Source organism: Streptopelia decaocto (genome assembly GCF_964273445.1).
Source record: "Streptopelia decaocto genome assembly, chromosome: 6".
Classification (NCBI taxonomy): domain Eukaryota; kingdom Metazoa; phylum Chordata; class Aves; order Columbiformes; family Columbidae; genus Streptopelia; species Streptopelia decaocto.
The window spans coordinates 6,933,622-6,957,232 of record NC_138660.1 but is presented as its reverse complement, the minus strand read 5'-3'; the positions used below and the strand labels follow the sequence as shown (position 1 = coordinate 6,957,232).

Here is a 23,611-nt window from a genome sequence, read left to right as displayed (position 1 = left end):
GGAAAGCCCTCGGCCACCTCACACGGCATTTTTTAAATGTCCCTCTCCAGTTGAGCACACTGGAAACAGCTCTAGTGCAAAGCCATCCTTCCTTGCTTCGACCAACAGGTCAAAGGAAAAATGAAGCCTTTAATAGGGGCAGCCTGCGGCACTGGGAGAGGATGGGGCAGGCTATGAGCTCCTCACCAACCATGGGGTGATCACTGAAAATCCTGGCTTCGTAGCCTGGCCTCATTTCATACAGCTGCAGGGAAGGGGTTTGTCACCAAAGGTCCCCAGGGAAAGCCCTGAGCCATGTGCAGTTGACACCCTGAGGTGCTCTGAGCAAATACTTTCAGAATAACCATCCCTACACGGGAATATGGCCCCAAGGGTGACTCTGGAGGACAGGACAAAGGACATAGGGACTTTCTCCCAAGCCTGGTTGTGCCCTGTGCTTCCCTAGGTGACTCACCTGGCCCTTATAGAACCTTTAAAAGCAAAGCAAGACCAGGGTTTTTTTTTCCCCATCTCACTCATGGCTATGAAGAGAATGATGTTGACATGCATCTTCCAAAAGCTCAGCCATGGGGCAACAATATGTCATGCTCTCCTGCACCCAACAAACTGCCAGCTACAAGCCCATGGTGCTGCCACCAAACATTCCTGGCAGCTTGGGCTTGCCCACCCCTCTGGAGCCACCTGAGAGACTGGGGGAAAAGCAGATGTACTCCCACCAAACACAGGCACTGAGGAAGCCTAGCTGATGAGCACACAGCCTGTCCTGCTCAGCCGGCACCATGCACGCTGCTCACTGTTTGCTTGAATATCTACACCAGGAGCTGCAGCACTGACCCAGCAGTCACAACCCACACCCTGCCAGTGTCCTGTAGGCAGCCTGACCGTGGGGGCTGCGTGGCTGAGAGCTGCTGGCACGCCTGCCCACTGCAAGAGCTGCAGGGACCAGTTGTGCTGGCTGGAGCTGCTGGCATTGCTGCTTGGGGGGAATCAGGCCAAATCTACAAATCACATTTGCTCTGGGAGCGTAACGAATCTTTAGCGGTTCCCCTTGAGGTGGAGGATGTTGCCTCCTTTCTCCCTTTTCAGACTAATTACACTGAAACAAAAGGTGAGATATGCCACGTCAGGAACATTACCAAGACTGCGAGTCCTCCACCCAGCAGGAATAGGTGGGAGCTCTGGATGGCACGAATACAGATGCCAGCAGCTGGCCTCCTGCTCCTCTTGCTCAACCGCTGGCGCCACCAGACAAAAGATAACAAACACCTCTTCTCGTGATGAGCCTAGAAGCAAAATTTCCAGGTCAGAAGATCCTGATGGGTAGCTCCTGCTCCAGGCTCTGCAGAAGAGCTGCCATCCCTCAGCACCTCTTTGCCCAAGCTGTGAACACCATGGAGCTCCACACACATGGGAGACACAAGTGCTGCACATCACACCCCCGACACTGCCTTGGGCTCTCCCCTGCTGCCTTCAAAGTGTAAATTGCATCTCGCTGCCAGCACTTCCACTCTTCCCAAGGGCAGACACAGCTGCTGCTGATTTCTCCTAAATACCTTCTAGTTTTTAGGAAAACTCAACAGGACTCTTTGATTTCCCCTTACTCAGCAGCTCTGCAAGTCATTATTCACCATGCTGCTGGGCCACGGTAATCTGAAGGCAGCTCTGCCTTGCAGACACACTTGATATAAACAGTGATACATGCATCACCCAGACCTTCTATCTCCCTGTCATGCCCAGCCACCCTGGTCAACATTGCTCTTCTCTCACTTGCAATGGGGGTGCTCACAACCAGCTAAAGCAGCATGAACGGAGAGAAAATCAAGCTTATGAAATTTGCCTGCATTAGTATAGATATCTGTCTTGGGGACCCTTTTCTGCAGCCTTACTGGCCTGGCTGTCACTGATTTGGCTGTCTCAACCAGACGAGAGCATTCTCAGCAATGTTCCAGGTGCCCTGGGTTAACCAGGCATGCAAGGATTAACCAGCATGCTCCTTGGGCCCAGCATCACTTCACATCAAATGGAGCAGAAGGAAGGCCCTACTCTGCTCCTCTTGATGATGTGAAAAAGAGTCAAGCACTGCTGTTTGTGCTTCATGTCTTCCCAGCCAGACTGTCTGGCTGGGCTTCATCTCCCATGAAATGCTACAGTAACTCTGTGCTGCTTCCTGACCATGGGGACACTCCTACAAAAAGAACAGAAAAATAATAATAATTAAAAAAAAAAAAATACATATATATATAAATTTCAGCCTGCTCTCTCTGCCCCTCAGATCTCTCCAGACAGCAGCTGGTCACAGCCTGTGTGGGACACGGAGTGCCTCTGCCTTCACCTCCTGACCTGCACATCTTCAGTGGCTGCTGGCACCCTTACCAGGGCTCTCAGTCATGTCCAATTTCCTCACCTGCAAGGCAAGGCTGAAATAATCTGAGACAGCTGCTGCCCATGGCCTGGCAATAATGTACTCGCCTTAATGCCTCCTTGCTAATATTTTACCCTTGGGTGAAATGATAAGGTTCAGGGCCAGGTGGAACACGTTCAGCCATCCCTTCTTTGGGGCAAGCTGAGTCACTCCTGTTAGAGTTGTGCAAATTAAGTTTGTGTGTGGTTTTGTTGCATGTGTGTTTACCATGAGCCTTTAACCTCCCTGCCCGCTGATAACTCCTAAACACTCCTTCCTTCTGTTCAAGTCACTAATTAAGCAGAAATTAAGGCTAGATTATAAACTATAATAGAAGAAACTGTGTTGCTACCCATAGCACTTAAAGCTAGAAGAAAACTTCTACAGGGAGAGCAAAGAGCAAAGTCTGTGTCCTCCAGCTATCACTCTCAGAAGCAGGCACCACCCCAGGCTGCTCCTCTATAAGATAGAAACGCTGCTCAGGGCTTTCAAAGGATGTTGTGGGGTTGGGGCTCAGGCCAGAGCCTAAATGCCAGAAGAGAAGGGACAAGCTGACACACACCTGTGCTCGGTGTTTGCTCAGCACACAGGAGCTCTGCATCAGCCTTCAGAGGGCCAAATACTGCTCTGGGGAAAGGGTGCTGGGCTGGGGCTGGGCTTCATATACATGGGTATTGTAGCATCTTGTAGGCACCTTGTGCTGGAGGTGACCCATCAGCTTTTGTTTCTATAAAAAACACTTCCATGAAACTACCTGTGTTCACCTTCAGGTTGGCAGCTCTCTCCAGGTTCAGCACTGGTGGTTTGACCGTGTCCTTGGACTAAGAAATCAATGCATTTATCTTGCATTTCGCCATGGCGCATGGATAATTTGATGCAACTGCATAGCCACCCACGCCTTCAATTAATCAAAGAGTTTTTCACACAGCACTGTGCAATATTTTGTTTCCTAACATCCCTTCTACAGAGTACTAGGATCTGTTGTAACATTTCTTACCCAATTCCAGCACCGAATGCTACACAGCCAAGAAGAAGATAGATCACATGTGTAGAAATCTTCAGCATTGTCTCTAGAGGAGATTTCCAAGGAATCATAAGCTGAATTAATCAGAGACTCACAGAGGAGTTTGAGAAAGAAAAACAAAACTAAAAACAAACAAACAAAACAAAACACACCAAACCAGCCAACAAAGAAAAAAAACCTCAAGAAGAAAATAGAAAGAAGCTGTATATTCCCAGGGACACAGTCTAGGAAGCTCAGGAAAAACTTAAGGAAACCAGAAGCACTCCTAGAAAACTGCAAAACACCTTGCCAGAGTTCACTGCCCCAGGACAGCTGAAAAATCTTTTGCAAGGAACCAACATTTTCCCCTTCAGACCTGTTCCTGCCCAGCTTCATGTTGCAGCTGCTGATGGTGGGAAGAAAAGTGCAGGTAAAGGCTGGAGATGGCCAAGGAAAGTGCTTGAAAATGCTCAGACTGAAAAGAAACACATGACAAACACTTGTCCACACTTGAGAACTGGCCATCCAGCTAACACCTTTGTGTGCAAATGAGTGGTTTGGGCACTCTTCCCCCAGGTCTCCTTGCAGGCCACCTCAGCTGAGAAAGCTGGGCTGGGACCTGGAGGCCAGGGTATGGGTGAGCAATGGGGGCACCTCGCTGCCAAGCAGAGAGCCTGCATGGGCAGAACATGGCCCTGGTGACAGATCCTGCACAGGCATTGCCAATGGCTGCCAGCACGGCATCCACCCCACCTGCCAGTAAAGGTGGGTGTCGTCCTCTCCAGCTTCTCCTTTGGATCTGCAACCTCTCTCCATGGCACATCCCTGAACCATGGTGGGTGCCTGCCCAGTGCTGGGGGCTGCTCTCACATTTGGCCTCCCCTGGGGCAGAACTGCTTGTGGGCCAAACGAGCAGGGCGAGTTTTTACAACATGCAGCAGCAAACCAAGCCAGAGCCAACAGCCTGTGGGGAGCCCCAGGGGAGATCCCCCCCTGCGTGCAGCACCCTGCGGAGCCACGCAGGTGCACAGTGGGGTGCTGGGTGCCGCAGGCGGGTCGGTCCTGGCGGGGTGCCGGGCTCCCCACCCAGACTGGCTGAGCTGGCTGCTGTGGCGGCGTGGGAGCCCAGAGCCGGCTGCCGGTGCTCCAGCCAGGTGCTGCTGTGGGAGTTCCTGGCTACAGCGTGTACTCCCTGCAAAATACCTGGTGATAATTTCTCAGCTGGAAGAAGAGATGTGTATCGCTTTGGCAGGGAGGGCTTTTGCAGCCAAAGTGGTGTGTGTGTGTGTGTGTGTGTGTAGGGAAGGGAAGGTGGAGCACCTCTCATGCCCTCAGGTAGGGCGTGCATGGTGCTGGGAGCCCAGGGTGCTGCTGCACGCTGGTTTGTGGCTGCAGGGTGTTGCAGCATGGGGTAACCATGCAGGGTTGCTTACCGACAATGTGCCTCCAACCAGCCTCCTGGAGTGGGTCAGCACTGGCTCTGGAGACATCCCTGGACAGGGGTTCACCAGCTGAGGGCACAGCTTCAGGCTTTTTGCATGTAACTGCTGCCTGGGATGAGAGCAGTTGCCTCTTCTTGTTTAGCAGGTGGTGATTTTCAGTCTCCATCTTCTGAATTTCTCATTTGTGCTGGTGTTGGTTGCCATGGGCACGACACTGGGGATTCCCTGGGTGCACAGCAAAGGGCAGAAGAGCAGCAGCTTTCCCAAGAGGCAGCTACACTAAAAGTTGCTCTGAAACAACAATAGGTCACTTGCTTATTCCACCCATGCAAAATAAACAAACGACTTGCTACTGCAGCTCTTGCATATGGGATGTAAGGCAAAAGGTGTTGAAAAAAGCAGTTTTATAAAACTCATGCCCATGCTCTGAGCACAGGAGCCATTGGGGGGCAGGGGCACGAGTGGTACACACAGGCTCAGTAATTCGGGTTTCACCCACCTGTGGTGGGGAGCAGGGAACCACGACGGCGGCAGGAGAAGGGTTGACACCGTGAGCCTTCATCTGCCCCAGCACCCGGGGCTGCAGCAAGTCCCTGCTCCCCTGTTTCCCGCTGCCGGTGGCAGAGCGGCCCCCGATGCCCGGCCGGCCCCAGCGGGTCCCGCTAGAGGGCAGCGGCTCCCCGGGCAGCGGCCGCTCCGCCCGGCTCGGCGGAGCATCACGGCTTCACCGCTGCCCTCCTCGTTCTCCTACGTATTTCTTTTTTATGAACGCAGCATTACAAATCCCCTTGACAGAGGAAGCAACGAGGGTGGGAAATAATGTACTCTGAGGGGTCTTGGCTTCAGTTGCCTCAATTTTTTTTTTTTTAATCTTCTGCTGAACACTCATTTTGAGAATGTTGGCAGTTGAGGAAAAGCACCATCTCTTCCGCGGGTCTGCCGATTTTTTTTGTTTCAGTTTTTTCCCCTTTTCTCTTCAGACCCTGCACCAGTTCCTTTGTTGCACACAGAGCCCTGCAGACAGATACTTGCTGCTGGATCACACACGGCTGTGCCTGGAGTGTGTCCCTCGCAGTGCAGCCACGAGCCATAGGAGCTCTACAAAACTGATTGCACGGTCAGAGCCATCCTGCTTAACATTAATAAACTTCCCTTGGCCTTGATGAAAGCAATAATGAGACCACATCTTCCAGGGCATGATTCAGAGTGGGAAGCTAATATGCTCTGAAGAGCTCCCCAGGGACTTTCTTGCCACTGATGATGCAGGGAGCCTAATCTCCTACCCCAGGCAGTTGGGAGAGACAGTGTAAGCACCTCCCTTGCATGCTGTAATGTTTGGTATCAGCCCAGCTGCCTGTGAGTAATTGCTGAGCATGACAAAGGGCACCCACGTCCTGTTGGAGCACGTATCCTCATCATTCTGGGGAAGCGGCACAGCCAAAAAAGCCACTGACTGCTGCGCTCACATTATCACTGCATGCAAAGGACAGTGCACTGCAACAGCAGTGACAAAAATCAGAGAAATGGCACATGGAGACCCTCACCAAACAATCTTAAAGTTATCCAAGTTTTAATCCAGTTGCCCACAAGCCTGTGCCTAATGTTGGTGTGGGAGCAGAGCAAGGTGTGGTACATCTATGACTCTCATATAGCCTTGCCTTTACTCACCAGTGGTCCCAGGCATCTGACTTGCCTCATGAAGGCAGAGCTGATGTTTCCTAGAAACAAAACGTGACACTGTAGGAGTGTTTACAAGGAAGCCAAAGCATTTTAACAGAACTAACTGATCCCTCCCTTCAGCCCCAAAATAGGACTTTGACTAGTTTGAGCCAGGGAAGCACACAGCCACACTCACCCAGCAGCAGGGCATGGCTGCGATGGACATTCCTGCAACATCCACAGGCTGATGGAAAAGGCTGCAGAGGGGCTCCAATTCTTCTACCAAATGAAAGGCACCTATTAATAGAAATACACACACACAAAACCAAAACCACCTTGTTCCACAGCACTGATGTTAAGGCCTTGTGCTGAAGGGGTGGTATATAGTTAGGAGAGGATGGCTGTGTAAGGAAAAGGGGGCCAGATCAGGAGACCAAAGTTGTAGTGAATGGCTGCTGCCATATACCTTTGAGTAAAACTTTGTCTCTCTAATCTTCAGCAAACAAGATGGGAGAGCAGACCGTTCAGGGGAGCTTTGCAGGGCTGAAGCACTGGGCTGGCATAGCTCCTCACTAACCTTCACACAACAGTTGATATAAACTACACATTTTAAACGTAAAGAAATCAAAAGGCCAAAGAGCCCAGCCTCCTGCTTGGTGCTAGGGCTTGGCTGCCCACATGGTTTTCCCACTGAGAAACAACATGCAAAGAGGCAGACTGGGAGGCCAGGTCCCACAGTCCTCCCATCGCAGTGCAGACAACTGCTTTGCCATCAGGAAGGCAGGGGTTTCTGCTAAGCCACACAGGACAGGAAGAACGTGATGAGCAAGACACCCTTCATAGGCTCCACTCGGACATTTGCCAAGTTTTGTTGTGTCCGGATAAGTTTCATTCCAGGGGACTGCTAGCTTCAGCACACTTAGAAAACAGCACAGAAGGGCATGCATGTCTTCAGAGGTCCACCCAGGCTTGCAAAACATAGTTGGAAGCTTGTGATGGATCCTTGCCCTGAAAACTTCATGCCTGCATACAAAGCATCCTAATATCCAAAGACAAAATTCCAGTGGGTACGGGTGGAGGGCAAGGGTGCTGGGATTCCTCAGCACTGAAATCCTTGCTGCAACATAAGCAATACAGAAGTTCCTAATTCAGCAGAGTACCACAGCAGAGAGCAATTGCAACCATCAGCAAATGCATATCAAGCCTACCTGGTTAATTGAAACTGAAATTCTTTTTTACCTAATCCAATTTGCTCATCTACATGCAAGGAAAGGGTCCATCAGCTGAAACAGTGAGTTCTTGCAGTTGTTATAGTAGCAGTTCCCTCTTTGAGGACAACATGCTTTTTAACATCACATTCACGCAATCCCTGGCTGTCAAAGCGGAACCACAGGAACTGATACCTCTTGATAACCAGAGACAACTGCTTCTCCAGTCCTTCGGCAAAAAGGAAAAGAAACAGTGACCGGAACCAAAGAAACCAGGCAGCCATTCCCCACCCTAACAGTAAATGTAAAACTAACTCCCAAGGGAAGCCTTTTCCTCTTTTAAGATCTTTGTTATTTTTCAGACTCTCCCCCCTTCCTGAGCCCCCTCCCCAACCATAACCCTGGAAAACTGTAAGAGAGGGAGAGACATGGGGCCCCATACAGAAAACACTGATGGAGCTGGGCTGTTAATGCGGTGGCCCATGGACAGACTGAAGGTCACGGCTGATGGAGGCTACTCCATCACTTTCATAAAGCCACCCCACTGGCTCTGACCTGCTGTTCTTCCAAACCCTTGGAAGAATTGCCACTTCCCACTGCCTGGCTCAGAAACAGGATAAAGAAACATGATGAAAGGGCAAAAAAAAAAAGCCATGCAAACAATGCAAAGGCCAGAAGACTTCACAGTTCAGAAAGAGGCTTTACAGCAGCTGACCCATTCAATCTGCCAGGGAGATGGATGTAGATAGGGAAGAAGGGAGGTGGATGTGTAGTGGCACCTTATAATATACCCTTGTGACATGGATGGTGTGGGGATGAGAAAACTGCACACGTGGGCAAAGGTGATGCTAAGCCCCAGCTGCTAAAGAGGAGGAAGCAGCAGCAAAGAGACTCCTGCTCCTTTCCAAGAAGGTGTACAAGCAAGAAAAGAAACTCTTCGCGAATTCTGTGTCATTTTCAGTTTGGCTTTTATTTTCATCCACTTCAACAACAAGGTGTTCCAAAACACACACTGGTCTTGGTTAAGGCAACACTGTCATTGCTACAAGCATTGAGAGATTCTCAGATCAGAGACGTATCAAAACAAAACAAACAAACAAACAAACAAATCACAGCTCTACAGGGGAGGGTAAAAGCTACAGCAGTTCAAACTCACTTTAAGACTCCAGTTATACAGAGGTCGGCTCCATAGTGGTATGCAGTGGAAAAAAGGTTTTCACAGCATATATTTTATTCATTAGTGATGCAGCAGAAAAGCTCCATTCTTATGGGTATGTTGAAAAGCAGATACTGAAGTTCTTGCACCCAAACTCTGGACACAGCATTAACCTTTCTAGTCACAAGCTTCCTAGGCCCTAAAATGACAGTATTTTTACATCAATATTTGTACAATACTGAAGCAGCTCAGAAGGATTACACAATGGAGATGCAAAACCTTGGGGGTGGGAAAGGCACAACCTAATTCACCTCCAGGAATTTGCAAAGTACCGGCTCTATCACTTTCCCTGCACTAACACTGCCCCGCTGAGTTAATTCTTGCATAGAGACAAGAGCAGGATGACTCGCTTCTTTCATCGCATATAAGAAAAGAAAAAGACATAGTAAGTTTTCCACACTGAGCATGTTAAACACTTTGAAATCTAGGACACTGCTCTTTGAAGTGTTACAAAATAAAATTATAAAACAGGCTTTCAGTACCTGCTCCCTCCCCTCTCAACTGCAAAGTAACACAGGAATCTCAGTATGAAAAATACAAATATATTTGTCCAGCCATGAGTCATTTGTTACAATGTAGATTGTAAGCATTCTGCATAAAAATAATAATAAAAAAACAAAAACAAAAAAACAACATTTTGTTGTGGTTCTGTCAGACCCGGTAGCCCCAGAAGAAATAAAAATCGGCACGTTATGCTGTAGGAAACAAAAATTACAAATACAAAAAAAAGTATGTATATACACAGTTTACAGGGTACTCATCTTGCCTTACCATTTAGAGCTATCCAAAATAGGCTTGCATAGTCACCAAAAGGCAGTATTTGAATGCAACACAGACCTGGCACAACAGACAGAGGAGGATGCTAACAACAATACTCAACTTTAATGAAACATCTGGCACATAGCAGGGACCAGAAAACAGCCACTGCACTGAAACGAGATTATTTGGTTGTAGCAAGGTAGGATGACAACTCATTCAAGCTGCTTTTATCATCTTTCCCCAACCAAAAGAAATCAGGCTGTTAAAAACAGCAAGCCAGCTTGAAAACAGCTGTGCTGAGCCGAGCTCCTCAGTTTACGTTTGTTTTATATACGTTAAGAGTCTCGCTACCTTGGCCAATATAAATGTGAAAACACACTTTGGTAGGTTACTGGTCCACAGGATCACTGGCAGTCAGAAAATGCCTCAGAGCACAGCTGCTGTAGGACCAATAAAGAAAAAGAAGAGAAAAATCAATTTCTCGTGTAAACATGACTTCTTGTAGTAGCAACACTCATATTACCAGGAACTGGTCCTTGTTCAAAGGCAGTTGGAAATTGCTTTTTTTTACTCTCCACTTCTAGTTGCTCGTCTCTTAGTCTATAGTCACCAGCAACAAACCACGACAGGCTCCAGCCTATTACAGATATATCTAAAGATGGTTCTACTTTACTTGGCAGGAAACCAATCTAGCATAGTCTAAATAAAAGATTGCCTGGGTTTAGGATAGCTGAAGCCCTACAAATCAGTGTGCAGCTCTCAGCTGGTCCTGTGTTCAACTAGAGGCTAGGCAGGCAAATCCTTATGCTAAACTAACCAGGCTGCGTATGCGGCAAAGCCTAATTCGCTCACTTAAATGTCAGTAGTAGTACAGAACAGCTAAAGTTTGGGTGGGGGACAGAAGTAAAGAGTGACTGTTATATTTGTGTTTATATCCTGAAACAAGCAAACCAGGACATACACATGAATGTAAATTCAAAAAGAGAAGAGACAGCAGGTGTGGGTTTGTTTGTTTTTCCAAAAGAAGGCGAGGGTAAGGACAAAGTGGTGGCCATAAGCACTGGCCTGCCCAGCAAAGTGCATGTGCTGTCTCCACTGAGAATATTATACATGAACAGAGTGCTTAGCTCCGTGGGAAGAGGCTGTTTAAGTGCAACATTCAGCAGACCAATTCCCATTTATTTTTCGGATGAACTGCCAGTTCAGGGTGTGGTGGCTTGAGGCTTTTTGCACTTAGTTTTAGGGTTGTTGGGTTTTTTTTGTTTGTTTCAGCTTTTAAAAATTCATTTTAACCTTCCCGCTTTGAAAAGCAGGATCACTGGATGAGGCAAGTTTGCACGTCAGGACACCCACGAGGTGTATGAGGATTCAAAAGTCAAGAAAAGAAGCCCTCTCCCCAAAGGAAAACATGAAATAAGAACGATGCCTTCTCAAGATGGTCAATGGCTTTCAAGGAAAAACCACCCGCCTTCCCCCTTCGCTCAGCTCTTCCCCTCGTGAGAGCCGGGGTGGAGGTCGCAGCCCAGGAACATGACCTAGACAGCATCAAGAGCATAACTAGCATGAGTGAGCAAGAAGGCTCCCTCCCACCCTTCGTCCAGGAGTGCGGTACCAAATGGAAAGGAAGACAAACGAAGGGCTAAGCAGTTTGTGGCCGAGGCGGGGCGGAGGGGGCGGTCTGCGTGTCTCACTCCCCTTCCTCCTTGATGCGTTGCTGTTTGTTGCGCCGGGCATCCATGTCAAAGTTGAAGTCGTTCCACTCGTCGCGGGGCGGGAATGAAATGGTCTGCCGGAGCGTGAAGCGGACCGCGTCGATGACCCGCTCCCCCCGGGTCTCGCTGGAGCCCACGCTGACGGTGGAGGCGCCGCTGGGGGTGCGCAGGAGGTGGGGAGGGGAGGAGAAGTCATGGAGCTGCCGGTGGTCCAGGATACCCTTCCAGATGGCATGGCGGAACTGCTCCGGGATCTTGAGGCTCACCAGATCCTGCAAGGTAAGGTAGAGGTCTTAACAGGGCGATCCCTGAGCAGGCTGGGCTCCAGGATTAGAAGCAGCCTCTGGGCCACTCTGCAAATGCCTATTAACCAACAAAACTGCTAAAATCCAGGTGGCCAGGATGCACTGTAGAAGACTAATCCTGAAGGTGGTGGTTCACTGCCAAACAAGCACATGTAGCCATGAGGCAGCAAGGACTAATGACACAAGGTCTGTTTTGAAGTGACACAAAGCACACATTCATGCATAAGATATGGTGACTTAAAGCTAGATGTTTAACTGGACTGCAAGGCCTTCAAGACAACCTGAGGGAGAGCTGCTGGTTGTCTATGGTGGGGGATGCTGGGCTGCAGAAATTCAATGACTTCAAAAACTTCTGTGTTTATTTCAAAGCCTGCAAAAGGATTTTAGAATTCAAGCCTGAGCTCCAGTGTAGAGTCTGACTCTACAGGAGCTGCCTTAATTACTTGAACATAATCAAAATTTAAGGACAGACATATAACCTTGGAAAACTTGGACTTTGAGGCCTCATCATCTCTGGTGCAGTACCTGAGGGTAGCATTACCTAAACTCTGGGAAACGTGATATCAGCTTCTGAAGAAAATAGCAACCAGCCTTGGTTAATTTGGGTCAGCTTTTCTAATTAGAGAAGCAGCAGCAGGAAGGCAGCCCATGCTGGGAAGCAGAAACACCACAGCTTTGCAGAATCTCAGAGCAAAAAATATGAGACAGCCAGCTCTGAAGAGAGCAATAGCACAGGAGAGGAAGCAGCGACCCTGCAGCAAAAGCCATGCAAGGGGAAAAAAAAAGAAAAGAAAAAAAAAAAGAAAAAGAAAAAGAAAAACAAAACCACACCAGGGCTGAGATGCCAGTGGCAAGGGAAGATTGTTAAGGTAAGGTCAGAAAACAGAAGCAGGGAGGGGAAAAAATGCAGACCATTTCTGGACAGCCTACTCGTCTGCAGGCAAGTGAGGTGTTTCAGAGCTGTGTAAACTGAAACCAAGCCTTGCAGAATTAACAGGCATGTGGGCTGGGGCCATTTAGGGGGCTAAAACAGAGAGTAGTGGGGAGAGGGAGACACTTTTCCTCTGTGCCAGGCAAAGCCGTTACAACTCTGGCCCTGAGTCCAGCCTCTCTTCATCTCACAGTAAGTCTTCCCCATGTACAACAGCCTTAAATAAAACTAATCATATAAAAATATACTGAGCCTGGATTTCTGACCCATTCCTAAAGCAGGGCCAAGAGTGCAAATGAAGGAAACAGTGAGGAGTTACTTACATCCATGGAGTAATGCTCAATCTGATAGATGGTGGTCAGCCCCTGGGTCGTGAAATAATCCACACAGGATGAGCAGCCCAACCTCGCTAAGAAGCTGCAGAGGAGGAAGGAAGGAAGGAGAGAGAAAAAAGGATCACCCTGGCTGCAACAGCCCAAACCACAGAAAAACCAAACACTCAGCCAACTTGCAGCAACAGGAGACAAAGCTTTTTCACCCTTGGCTTGACCTTCTCCAAGACATTCCAGGCCAGCAAGTCACATTGCTGCCACATCAAACAAATCAGGGAGTCCTTCAGCTCAGCGCCTAGCAGACAACCCTTACGGTAGCACCTTGCCTTGGTCAACAGCCAGTGCTGCACGGCCTGGATCTTGGGGCAGGAAGGCTCCCAGGGACCGTCCTGCCAGGTCACTGTACCCAGAAGGTGGCTGACCCCATGGCAGCCTGCACAGATAGAGGGCTTCAGCAAGGCGCTGGGTCTGGGGCTCAGACGCATCACACAAAGTACTTAAAAATCAGCACATTTCTCCCTAAGTGTAAAGGATTCCTCCTCGTGGTCAGCATCTTTCAAACTGTGTGACCTCATGGAAGGGCAGAGGGGCTTCTGAGCCCAGCCATGCCTTGTTGAATGGCCAAAGGGGAAAAAAAACAAAACAACAGTTTACAAGTCTGCCTGGTGCCCTCAGTTCCACCAGTCCAACAGATGCTGTGTCCCTCGACTTTCCTGCAGTCCTAATGGCCCTGTTTCTCTCAGCTGCTCAGAGGTGGGGGTTTGAGGGTGCCAGCCCCAGGACTGCCAAGACTCACTGGGATCCATTGCTCCAGGAGAACAGGGCAAGAGACCCAGCAGGACCCTTCAAGGCTCCTGATATGAGGCCTCTGCTCCCTGTGGGTGGGAAATGTGTGCCAGGCAGCCTGATCCCGCTCACCTGACAATGCTGCAGTCTGTGGGGTACGGAGGAGGGGGGGTGCAGTGGGACGTTGAAGGCATGGAGAGGGGAGGAGGCAGCGCCTGCGTGGGGCTGAGGCCATTCATGTCGCCGGTCATGGCCATATGGGTGCCCATCATGGGAACTGGAGGAGAGAAGAAGGAGGAGCACATTGTTACCCAGGCATCCCTGGACCACCACTTCGCCCCCAGCATGGCACCGAGGGACAGCACCCACAGCCAAAGCAGCCTAAGATCCCCTGCAAAGCCCCACACAGAGCAAGCTGACGGGGAGCTTCAGGCAGGGCCACAATGACCACACAAAGATCAGATGACAGACAGTCCTTCAGGTGCTCTTCCCTCGCCAGAGCAACTGTCAGCAGCGTCGCCGCCACCGCGTCACTGTCCCTTACAAACAGGCTTGGTAGAAACCTAAGGAAGCCGTAGGCATCTCAGCTTTCTCTGCTGCAGGAGAGGAGTGGGACAGAGCCAGCAGAGTAACCCAATACGGAAGCCAAACAGCTTTGTTTTCAGAGACACCAAGAGCACCTAAAGGGGATCAGCAACAGGTGTGGGCAAGAGCCCAGTGCTTTTGAAATTTAGAAAAAAAAAATAAATATATATATATATATATACACACACAACAAAACTCAGCCCCCAGAACCATGTCTGTCATCCTGGATTTACAGGGCTGTTGGACACTCTTAAGCAGCCAGGAGGAAGCAGGTTACAGAGCTGTGAAAAGCAGATATTTCCTTCGGAACTGAGAAGGGTCTTAATTGAACTTAGGGGAGAACAGTTTGCCAAGGTTTGCATCTCCTCTGCTGGGAAAGGAAGAAACAACAAGTCTTGGAAGACAATGAAGCCAGACAGATCTGAAGTGAGAAGTAGCTCTGTGCACCCCTGTGAGGCTCAGAGAAGGATGCTGAAGCTTGGAGAAAGCAGGTGACTCGCCTTGTGGCACAGCAGCAAGCAGTATTTGGCTGTGCTCTAGGATCCCCAGACTAACACTAGCCACTTGGGAATGCCAAGTCTCCTTCCCTAGATTAGTGGGGTGCACACACAGAGCAGGAGAAGGAGTGAGGGTTTCTTACTGTTGGTTCCCATGCCGTCAGGGATGGTGGTTGGGGTCAGGGCATTGCGCTGCTGGGGGTTAATTAGCTGGCTGACCGAGGGCAGCTTGTTCATGCTGTTCATTTTGCTGAGCGGTGGAGAGTTGGAGCCATAGGATGACTGTGACTGCATGGAGGTCCTGCAAACCAAGGAGATGTTAGGATAGGAATCACAGTGGTTGTTTGTTAAGAGGCGGCATCCAAGGGTCTATGTTTCTTGTTTGTGGCAATGGTGAGCTACTGCTAGTGAAATCACTGACATCATGGGAGCATCACAGATAAAAATCATTGGAGAGAGAGAGAGTCAACAGGAAATAAGAAGTTTCCCAGATGAAACACATGTTGAAATACCAACAAAGGGGAGCTTCACTTTCAGTTCAAATGTTTTTATTTAAGGAAAAATTTCTACAGAAGTTTTTCAGCTGAAAAGCACATATGTAAAGCCAGAAAACAGCTGCCAAAACTCAAAAATAGTATTTTTAAGTTAAACTCTCCTGTGGTCAGAGGCTTTTTTGTAAGAACAAGAGCTAAGGAAGCTATCTCAAATCATCCTAACTGCCCCTAAAACCTGACTGCAGAAACAATTTTCAGATTGAGTCACACTTATTACCTTGGTTTCTCCAAATTTCCTAGTTATTCACATAATCAGGTTGTTATTAGGTGTGTCTATAACAGCCAGAGGCTCTTTGCTCAAGACAGACTCCATACACCTTAAGGACCACTACTGAGATGGTCAGAGCTGCCTGGGATGCCGACGCACAGGCTTCTGCTTGTGTTCAGGAGAACTTGGTACTCAAACCCTGCAGGCTGCTTGCAAAGAGTATCAGATTATTATTACCACTTGATAACGGCTCTAGCTTTCCTCAAGTCCAGACAGCCCCAAACTCCATCCAACATTTCCATGAACTGGGCCAGAGAAGCTTTCTGGCGAGCTCCCTGTCGCCAGCCCCGAGGGTCCCAGCTGCAATCCCACCTCGTAAGCAATCTGGAGCGCAAAGAACAGACAGCTTCTGAACGACAGCCCAGTTCACTGATCAAGTTACAGCTGTGGCATCCCATCTGGAGTGGGGTCTTATTTAGGATATGCAGAAAATGATCATTAAAGCGGGCCCAACAGCGCAATTGGCAGAGCATTGCCATGCCACAAGACAACGGGTTTTTCTTTCTCTGACACCAAGCGCATGTGCAAGACTGGGCAAAGGTTCTGGGGAAGCAGGCACACTTCCCAAACACGACATACCCTCCCAAGCCATGCTCACCCCACAGACCAGAGGTCACCCGGCTCGCCGCAGAGCCCAGCACTCATTCGGCCACACCACGGTGACCCCGCAGTGAACGTGCAAAGGCACATTCCCATCTCATTTCCCATTGGGAAACTTGTTCGTCTGGGTATAACTGGTTACACCAATTCCTGGGAACTGGTTTTCCTTCTATGCAAAGAGAATAATTATTACTTCAAATAAGCAAAGTGTAAAGGAAAGAAAAGGCTTATTCCTAGATAATTTATTAAAACCTTCAGCACTCAAGGTCAAGTTTCATGCAATTACATTGTCTCTAGCTTCCTGCACTTTTAAGACTTGCAGTGTTGGGTGGAGAAAACACCGATGCTAACAGGCTAGAGTATCTAAGGCCCCGAAGAAATGTTACCTAATTACACAATTACAGGAGGTACAGAAGGGTGTGAACTGTCCTTTGGCAGTGAAGATGCAGGACAAGATCCAGCAAACTTCATAGACTCAAGGAAGTGGAAAGCACAAGAAGCTTCACAAATTAATATTAATGATGGCAGCAACTCCCAAGGGGAAGTGAAACCGAGCCATGAAGTTCAGATCCAACTTTTCAAGGTTAAGGTAATGATTCAGATCTGAGGTTTCAATTCACCAATTATAAAAGTTGAGGCCAGCCATGAAATTCAAGTCAGGTTGACACCACCCTTAACCTAAGAGGCTTCTGGATTTAGGACCAAAATGAATATTTCTGCTTTATGGGTTCAGGCACCTATCATAACTGAGCTTCAGCCAAAATTAATACACACTTGACTAGTCTCTTAGAGCAAAATCCACATGATATGCAACTGAGGAGGTCACCACATACACAGTGAAATTCCTAATCAAAACAGCAAAGACTTTCCAAAAAAGATATAGTTGCGTTGTCTAAGCTCAGCACAGTTTTTATGCAGAGGGCTCATGACTAGAACCTTTTTATTGTGGTTTTTTTTTTTTTTTTTTTAATCTCTTGCCCTCTCCACCATTAACAGTGACCTCAGCGAAGCTAGTTAGGAGTCTATAAAATACTTTTGGGATAAAGAAAAAAGAGTAGCAAGCGAGCACAAGCCAACCCAAGGCACCCTGCACTATATAAAACAAATGCATACTGTAACATAGCTTAAGGAATCCATTCTTATCTCATTCATACTCATAAGAATCAAGATTAAGACAATCAAGCTCAAGTGAATTAAAAAGGAAACAAAAGCATTTTTTCTTCGTACCCATACTCATTTCAACTAAACTATTCCATCACATGAGCAGACATGAACAAGGTCTAGAGAAAGCCATCTAGCCAAAGAAAAGTCCCAAGATCAACCAAGATGCAAAATTTTATTGAAAATTAATGTCACACATCAATATAGCAACAGCCTCAGAAACACAATAAAATGGTTTTGGTATTAAACACACAGGCTATACGGTGTTTGAGTATTCATTTAAAATATATTGCTTTTTTCTCTCTTTTTTTTTTAACAGGCATTATAAGAATGTCATGCACAGTGATTTTCATTAAAATTATACTTACTATGTCTCAAGAAAGATTAGAAGTAGGAGCATTAACATTTCTTTGATATCAATGCCAATGAAATGCATTTTAATATCAAGGTATAAGGACTTCAATTAAGAGTCTATTATACTTCTTGGAACAGTCTGATATGAAAGGCACTGAGTCACATTCCACAACTGATTCTTCTCTCTTCAAGAGGCTATGTAATTATTTAACCAATGACATTTACAGTTCTGCAAGCTCATATGAGGGCAATCGCCTCTTATGCTTCAAGGCATATACCGATCATCTCAAGAGGTCAGGAAGGAACTTCCTTCTCCCACATATGAAGTACAGTTCAGTTCACAGGTTACCCTATATAATTATGTGCTTTCCCAGCTCACTGGATATCAGCCTGTCACCAGAGGTAGGAAACTGCTTGGATAGACCAATTACCTGATTCAGTAGGCCAGTCCTAGAGTCCTTATTCACACTGAATGATCACACTGTCATGTAAGCACCCTTAATGTAAATGATATGAAAAATCATTAAGTGCAAGAAGAGGGCAGCTCAGAGAGTTTAAGATTTCACCTGAGCCCCTGTGCCGATAGTTTGCTATTCCTGAAGAGCTGGAGCTAGTCACAACGCAGAGAGACCCAAGTGGAATAAAAGCTGCCTGGCTCTGCCCTTGCAGTAGCCAAAGCAAGTGCAGCAGGGGTTACATCCTAAGTTCACACATGGTCATGATGCCCATCGGCAATGTTTTTTCAAGTAAGGTTGCCCACTGTGCTGCATAACACTGGGATGTCACTGCTGTAGTCTAGTGATGGCTCACAAGTGACACAGATGATGTTCAGTTGCACTCATCCACTTTGAAGGAACATGAAGCAAGACACGAAAGAGCAGAGAGGCACTTTTGCTGACCACATCTCAAACAGCTGCTACTCTAAAGCAAGAAATAGTGCATCTTTTCAACCATACAAGTGGTTTGTAGGTTTGGTAACTAACTCGGAGCATGGAAAGAAGGAGCCCTGATGGTCACTAGGCAGACAGCAACTACAGCACAGCGACAAGGGTGGTGATAATGACTCCCCTTAGATTTTGGGTATGGGAATTTCCCAAGGCAGGCAGTGGATGCAATCTGCTCTCCAGAAAATGCAGCTATAGGAAATCAATTAGTTGACATAGACTAATATGACCTGACTGACTGATAAGGCCCAATTAGTCCACTTGGTTATTCCTCAAAAGGAAAAGGCTTACTTTTCTGAAGTCTTAGAGATGTCAAAGAAGCAAACAAAAGACAGCTGGAAAAAAGCTTTCTTCTTTTATCTGTAGAGGACAGACTACTAAGCAACTCCACTTGCTTCTAGCTCCAGGTTATTTGATTAAAAACAAACAAAGAAAAAAGCACCTTGTAAGATAAACACCTTGTAGCTAGAGAGCAAATCAAGTCATCATTAAGACCAGTTTCATAATTGGCATCCTCTTGTAGGTAAGGAGGACAAATCAGAAAGCCTTTCCAGGGGAAAGTGGGTTCCAAATAATTTACATTCTTGTTTGGTGAAAGTCCAAGGTGCTGTATTGCCCTCCGTGGTACAAGAGATTTCCTAGAGGTCAGACCAGATCATAACTGGAGCATGAGCTGGAATCTGCTCATGTGGCCTGGGGATGCCTTGTATCTTCTGGTGGTCTGCCTCCTTAAATTTGCTGGTGGATAAGCCCTGAAGCAGCACTCTAGATACAGATTAGCATGTCCCTGTCACAGTATGTCTGTATTGCCATCCACAAGCAGACACAACCAACATCCAGGAATAAACCTTCATTGGAAGGATTGACAGTGCCAAGCATAATCCTATGTCTGGGCTGCATTTACAGTTCAGATTCCTACCTCTCACAGGGAAAGGAATCGTATTGCCTTTCTTCTCCCAGATTAAATAGCACAGAGCAAATCTTATCTGTTTTGTGATCTTGAAGTACTTCCTGGAGCTTCCAGGCAAAATAAAAAGGCACTTGACTTGGCTAGCTTTACACAAGGAACAATGGCAGAACTGCAACTGTATGAAACAGTCACTGCTTGTGTTTAGTTAGTTATGATTGATATTTAATCACAATTTTGGGGACTCTTCTCCATCAGCCCTCACCCACACTCCCATGGTAGAGCAAGTCTTGCTAAGACAACAAAGGAGATATTCAGAGATGGGATATGGCTCTCAAAGGAGATGTTAGTACGAGTCATCACCTGCTCAGACCACAGCTCTGCTGCTTGGAAGCGGATGACGTGACATTCAGAGATAAGTCTTCTCCCACTGTATCAGGCTTTTTTCCTTGGTGGGTGGCCAGGAGGCCCACTCTGCATTTGGGAGGCACCTTCTCTTCAGGCTGTGCCTAACCACAAGTGTGTCAGAGCCAGGTGTGCACCCACCGCAACTAAATCCAGCATGGACTGTGCTGCAGTCACAGAGGTCCCCAACAGCATTGATCCAGCCCCAGGCTTAATTTCCCAGGGGCCGCTAAAACTGGTGATCATATATGAGTTCTGCTCCTCAACCACTGCCAGTCTGGGCAGACACCAGCCACAGGGACCTTCAGTAACTTCTTCACATCAGAGGGTTCCTTGGGAGAGATGCCACTGCCTGAGAGTGCGGGTTGAAGGATACTTCTCTACCAGAATTAGGGGCTGTTCTTCATGTAAGGATGTTTGGGCACCTCTTGGTGGGGATAGGCACAGCAGCCATCACATCCAGCCTCAACCAGCTCCTCCCTCATCGCATCTAGTGCCACAGGATCTGCAATACCAGGAATTTCGTGGTGTGTGACTTGCCTGTTGATTGTTCCTCCTTTGTGCTGGTCTGGGCTTAACGCTTCGAGATGATGTTTCTGAATGATTCAAATCCACCTTGTCAAGTCCCATACAAACAGCTTTCAGAGGTAGAGTTTGATACAAGCAGCGTGAAGATTTACAAGTCCTTGCTGAGAAATGGCCTCCTACGCAGGAGCTGCTAAGCCAGGATATACTTTACAGACACAATAAGCAAAAGCAAAGGCCACTGGTTGCAGAGGCCAACAGTGCCGGTGCAAAGTCAAAGTCACCCAGTATTCCCTACTATTTTTATGTATTTTTAGACCAGACCCTTTGTGATTTGAAACAAGGGAAAACAACTTGTTATGCCAGATCAGTAGGCATTTCTACAGGGGAAAAAAACTCCACATTATTTCTTACCAGTGCCAATTCATATAATTATTGCCTCCCTCTGTCCAGCAGTGCAAATACTTCAGCTACTTGTGCTATTACTGCATGACCAGCATTAAAACAGGGAAAATTGACTATCACAGACTGTTTAAACACACCCAACCCTCTTTCTATCCCCCCCCCAGCCCATGAACACAATTTTAATTTAAACAAGACAAGAGGCATTTTAAAATTGAGACCTGCTCAGAGAAACCCCACCGAGTTTCACAAATACAGAAGTAACAGGAAAGAGTATCAACAGGTTACAAAAACAGGAAGAAAAAGTTACACCAAGACAGACAACATTGTGGTTCCTGACCTCCAGATGCTACGGACTACAGCTAAGAGGTCTGTAGAAGTTCCTGTTGTTTCTGCAAAGTTTGAGTCCCTTCAGGAGATTACTCTCACTATCCACTCTGTTGCTATCAGGCTGTGTATTTGCCCCAATGTTCCTAGTCCTGCCAGCTGGGCAAAGTGATCCCAGCAGCTCAGTTTATGGGTATATTGATGGGTTTGGGGGGCTGGAATGTTTTAGGATGGCATCGGTCTGTTTGGGAGGGTCTCTGCTTGAGTCCGTGAGTTCACTTCTGAAGCAGGCCGAAAGGAGACTGTAGAGAAGGAACCAGAGAAAAGAAAAAGATGAATGTAAAGGACCCTTCACCAGCCACCAAGAGAGAAACAGTCACCTTCTACCTTCATGATCACAGTACGGGCTTTGAAGGAGGGAAAGAGCAGATGCCTCAGCACCTACAGTGAGGGTATGTGACATTGAGATTTAGAAAGCTGGAAAGCCCCAGGTACTAGCAAGTGCTTGGCAAGGAAGAGAAAAGCACTACTTGATAGAGAAATCTGATTTCTGTGTCCTGGTCTCATGGGTACAAATGGTGCCCCAATACCGTTTCCAATGACAAATACAGGAGGAAAAAAATCTCTCAGCCAAAGGGGAAAAGGAGAGAAGCAGTTTCCACTGAGCTCACTTCAAACTTCAATTAAAAACCAGAACCTGGTGCTAGGGAGAGCAGATGGTGCCTACTGTGAAATGGCTGTATTGATTATATCTCAGCTCCTCTCCTTTTCAAAGCCAGAGGGACCCTCTGCACTAAAGCTGAGAGGTTCCTGAGGCTGCCAGCTGATGTGGAAGGTACTCAGAGCCAGTAGAACAAATACAGCACCTTCATATACCTAATCTCACCCTTTTTCTTGCTGACTTTCATATTGGCAATTCTCTAGCGAAGACACTATCCGAGTGCCTGGAGTTTGCCACACATACAAAACCAAAGCAAATCATGCAAAAATCCACTACTAGCTTCTACACAGAAAATGAGAATAACCAGGTGGAGGTATGAAGAATACCTTCCCTGCCAGCCTCCTCCCTGTGACAACAAGCACGAGGCTCCTTGTAGCTCCCATCTCAGTTGGAGCACTCCAGGCATCGGATAGCTCGGCGCTGTCATACCTCACTTGCGAGGTTAATTCCTTCTCATTTGGATAATGAACTGTGCTGTTCACTAGATTGAAAGGCAGCCAGTGGGCTGGTAGCTGAAGCCCTGCTGATACATTACAGCAAACGTTTCTTTCATAGGATCCACCCGGATATAAGAGTCCTCTTCTTGGTAGCCATTGGAAGACTTTGTGAAAACCCTTCAGTCTTGGGAGTTGGACTTCATGATCCTTAGGGGTTCCTTCCAACTCAAGATATTCTATGATTCAATGCTATGGCCAATTGAAATAAAGACTGTTCTGAAAACAGTGTGCAGCAGGTTGGAACCCACCACAGGAAATTTTGCTGAATGCAAAAAAGTGTTTTCCAGTGAAACATTAAAGACTGTGAAGATACTCCTTGGGATTATCAATGGTAAACATATTTCACACCAGAGTACTGAACAAACCTTCCCTCCCCAACCACCACTGGTATCTCTGGCAGAAGGGATCTTCCAGCAAATCCATGTTCTAAACAAGTGGTGGCAGACCCTGAAAAGGAGTCTTCTAAATAAATGTGTGTGCTGCTGTTCTAACATGGTCCCTGGGATGTGGCAGTGGAAAAGGAAGAATAGAAACTTCAGAAAAAAAACAGCTTCCCACCTATGATCATGAAGGTATTTGGCATAACAGTATATAAGAGAAAACCATGCACAAAGCAGCAAACAGAGAGAGGAGATGAGACAGAGAAAGATTGCCAATCTGGCACAATGTGGAGCATTACAGTATTTTGGTCATCTTGTGGGACACAAAGCTTTCCATTATCACTAGGTTTATCTTTTTTTGTTCCAAAACAGTAAGACGATTGCATCTGCTCACCTGCCAGATGCAATGCTGGTCTGTGTATGCACTGGAGCAACTATACAGTTTTCCAAAAGGACAGATTTATATTTTTAAAACTAACATTCACCACGATAATGCCATCCTTGCTTTTCCTACTTGTCAAAAAAGATTAAACTTTCCATGTCATAGGAATGAAAGGGAAACTTCTTCCCACACACCTAGATAGCTTTTCTTTGTCAACCATGGATCAGAAAAGTCAACTGAAAAATCAAGTAATTCCTCCATCAAGGCTTGACTGTGGAGCATATGTGGATGCAGCTCCATTTTGAGAATAAAGAGCCAAAGGCAACTCACAAACATCCCAGTCCCACA

At 47.2% G+C, this 23,611-nt stretch overlaps 1 protein-coding gene and 1 long non-coding RNA gene across 5 annotated transcripts in view; both read right to left on the bottom strand.

Annotated features, from left to right (window-relative positions):
- Positions 1-4,881: 4,881 nt before the first annotated feature.
- Positions 4,882-7,813, bottom strand: LOC309441154. Its single transcript, XR_014184319.1, has 4 exons — positions 7,745-7,813; positions 6,702-6,784; positions 6,515-6,564; positions 4,882-5,137 (listed from the first exon to the last, which is right to left on the bottom strand). It is a non-coding gene; the product is annotated as an uncharacterized lncRNA (long non-coding RNA).
- An 851-nt stretch (positions 7,814-8,664) lies between these two features.
- The window catches only part of TP63 (tumor protein p63), a 106,379-nt gene continuing 91,432 nt past the window's right edge, over positions 8,665-23,611 (bottom strand). For 3 of the 4 annotated variants that reach the window (XM_082055239.1, XM_082055240.1, XM_082055241.1), the window contains 4 exons: positions 14,980-15,137; positions 13,887-14,031; positions 12,960-13,053; positions 8,665-11,672 (listed from right to left, as the gene is read on the bottom strand). In XM_082055239.1, coding sequence (XP_081911365.1) covers positions 11,376-11,672; positions 12,960-13,053; positions 13,887-14,031; positions 14,980-15,137 — 694 coding nt within the window. In that variant the 3' untranslated portion in view covers positions 8,665-11,375. Of the gene's footprint in view, positions 11,673-12,959; positions 13,054-13,886; positions 14,032-14,979; positions 15,138-17,552; positions 21,586-23,611 lie in introns of those variants that run through there. The other variant, XM_082055242.1, reaches the window with a different exon arrangement.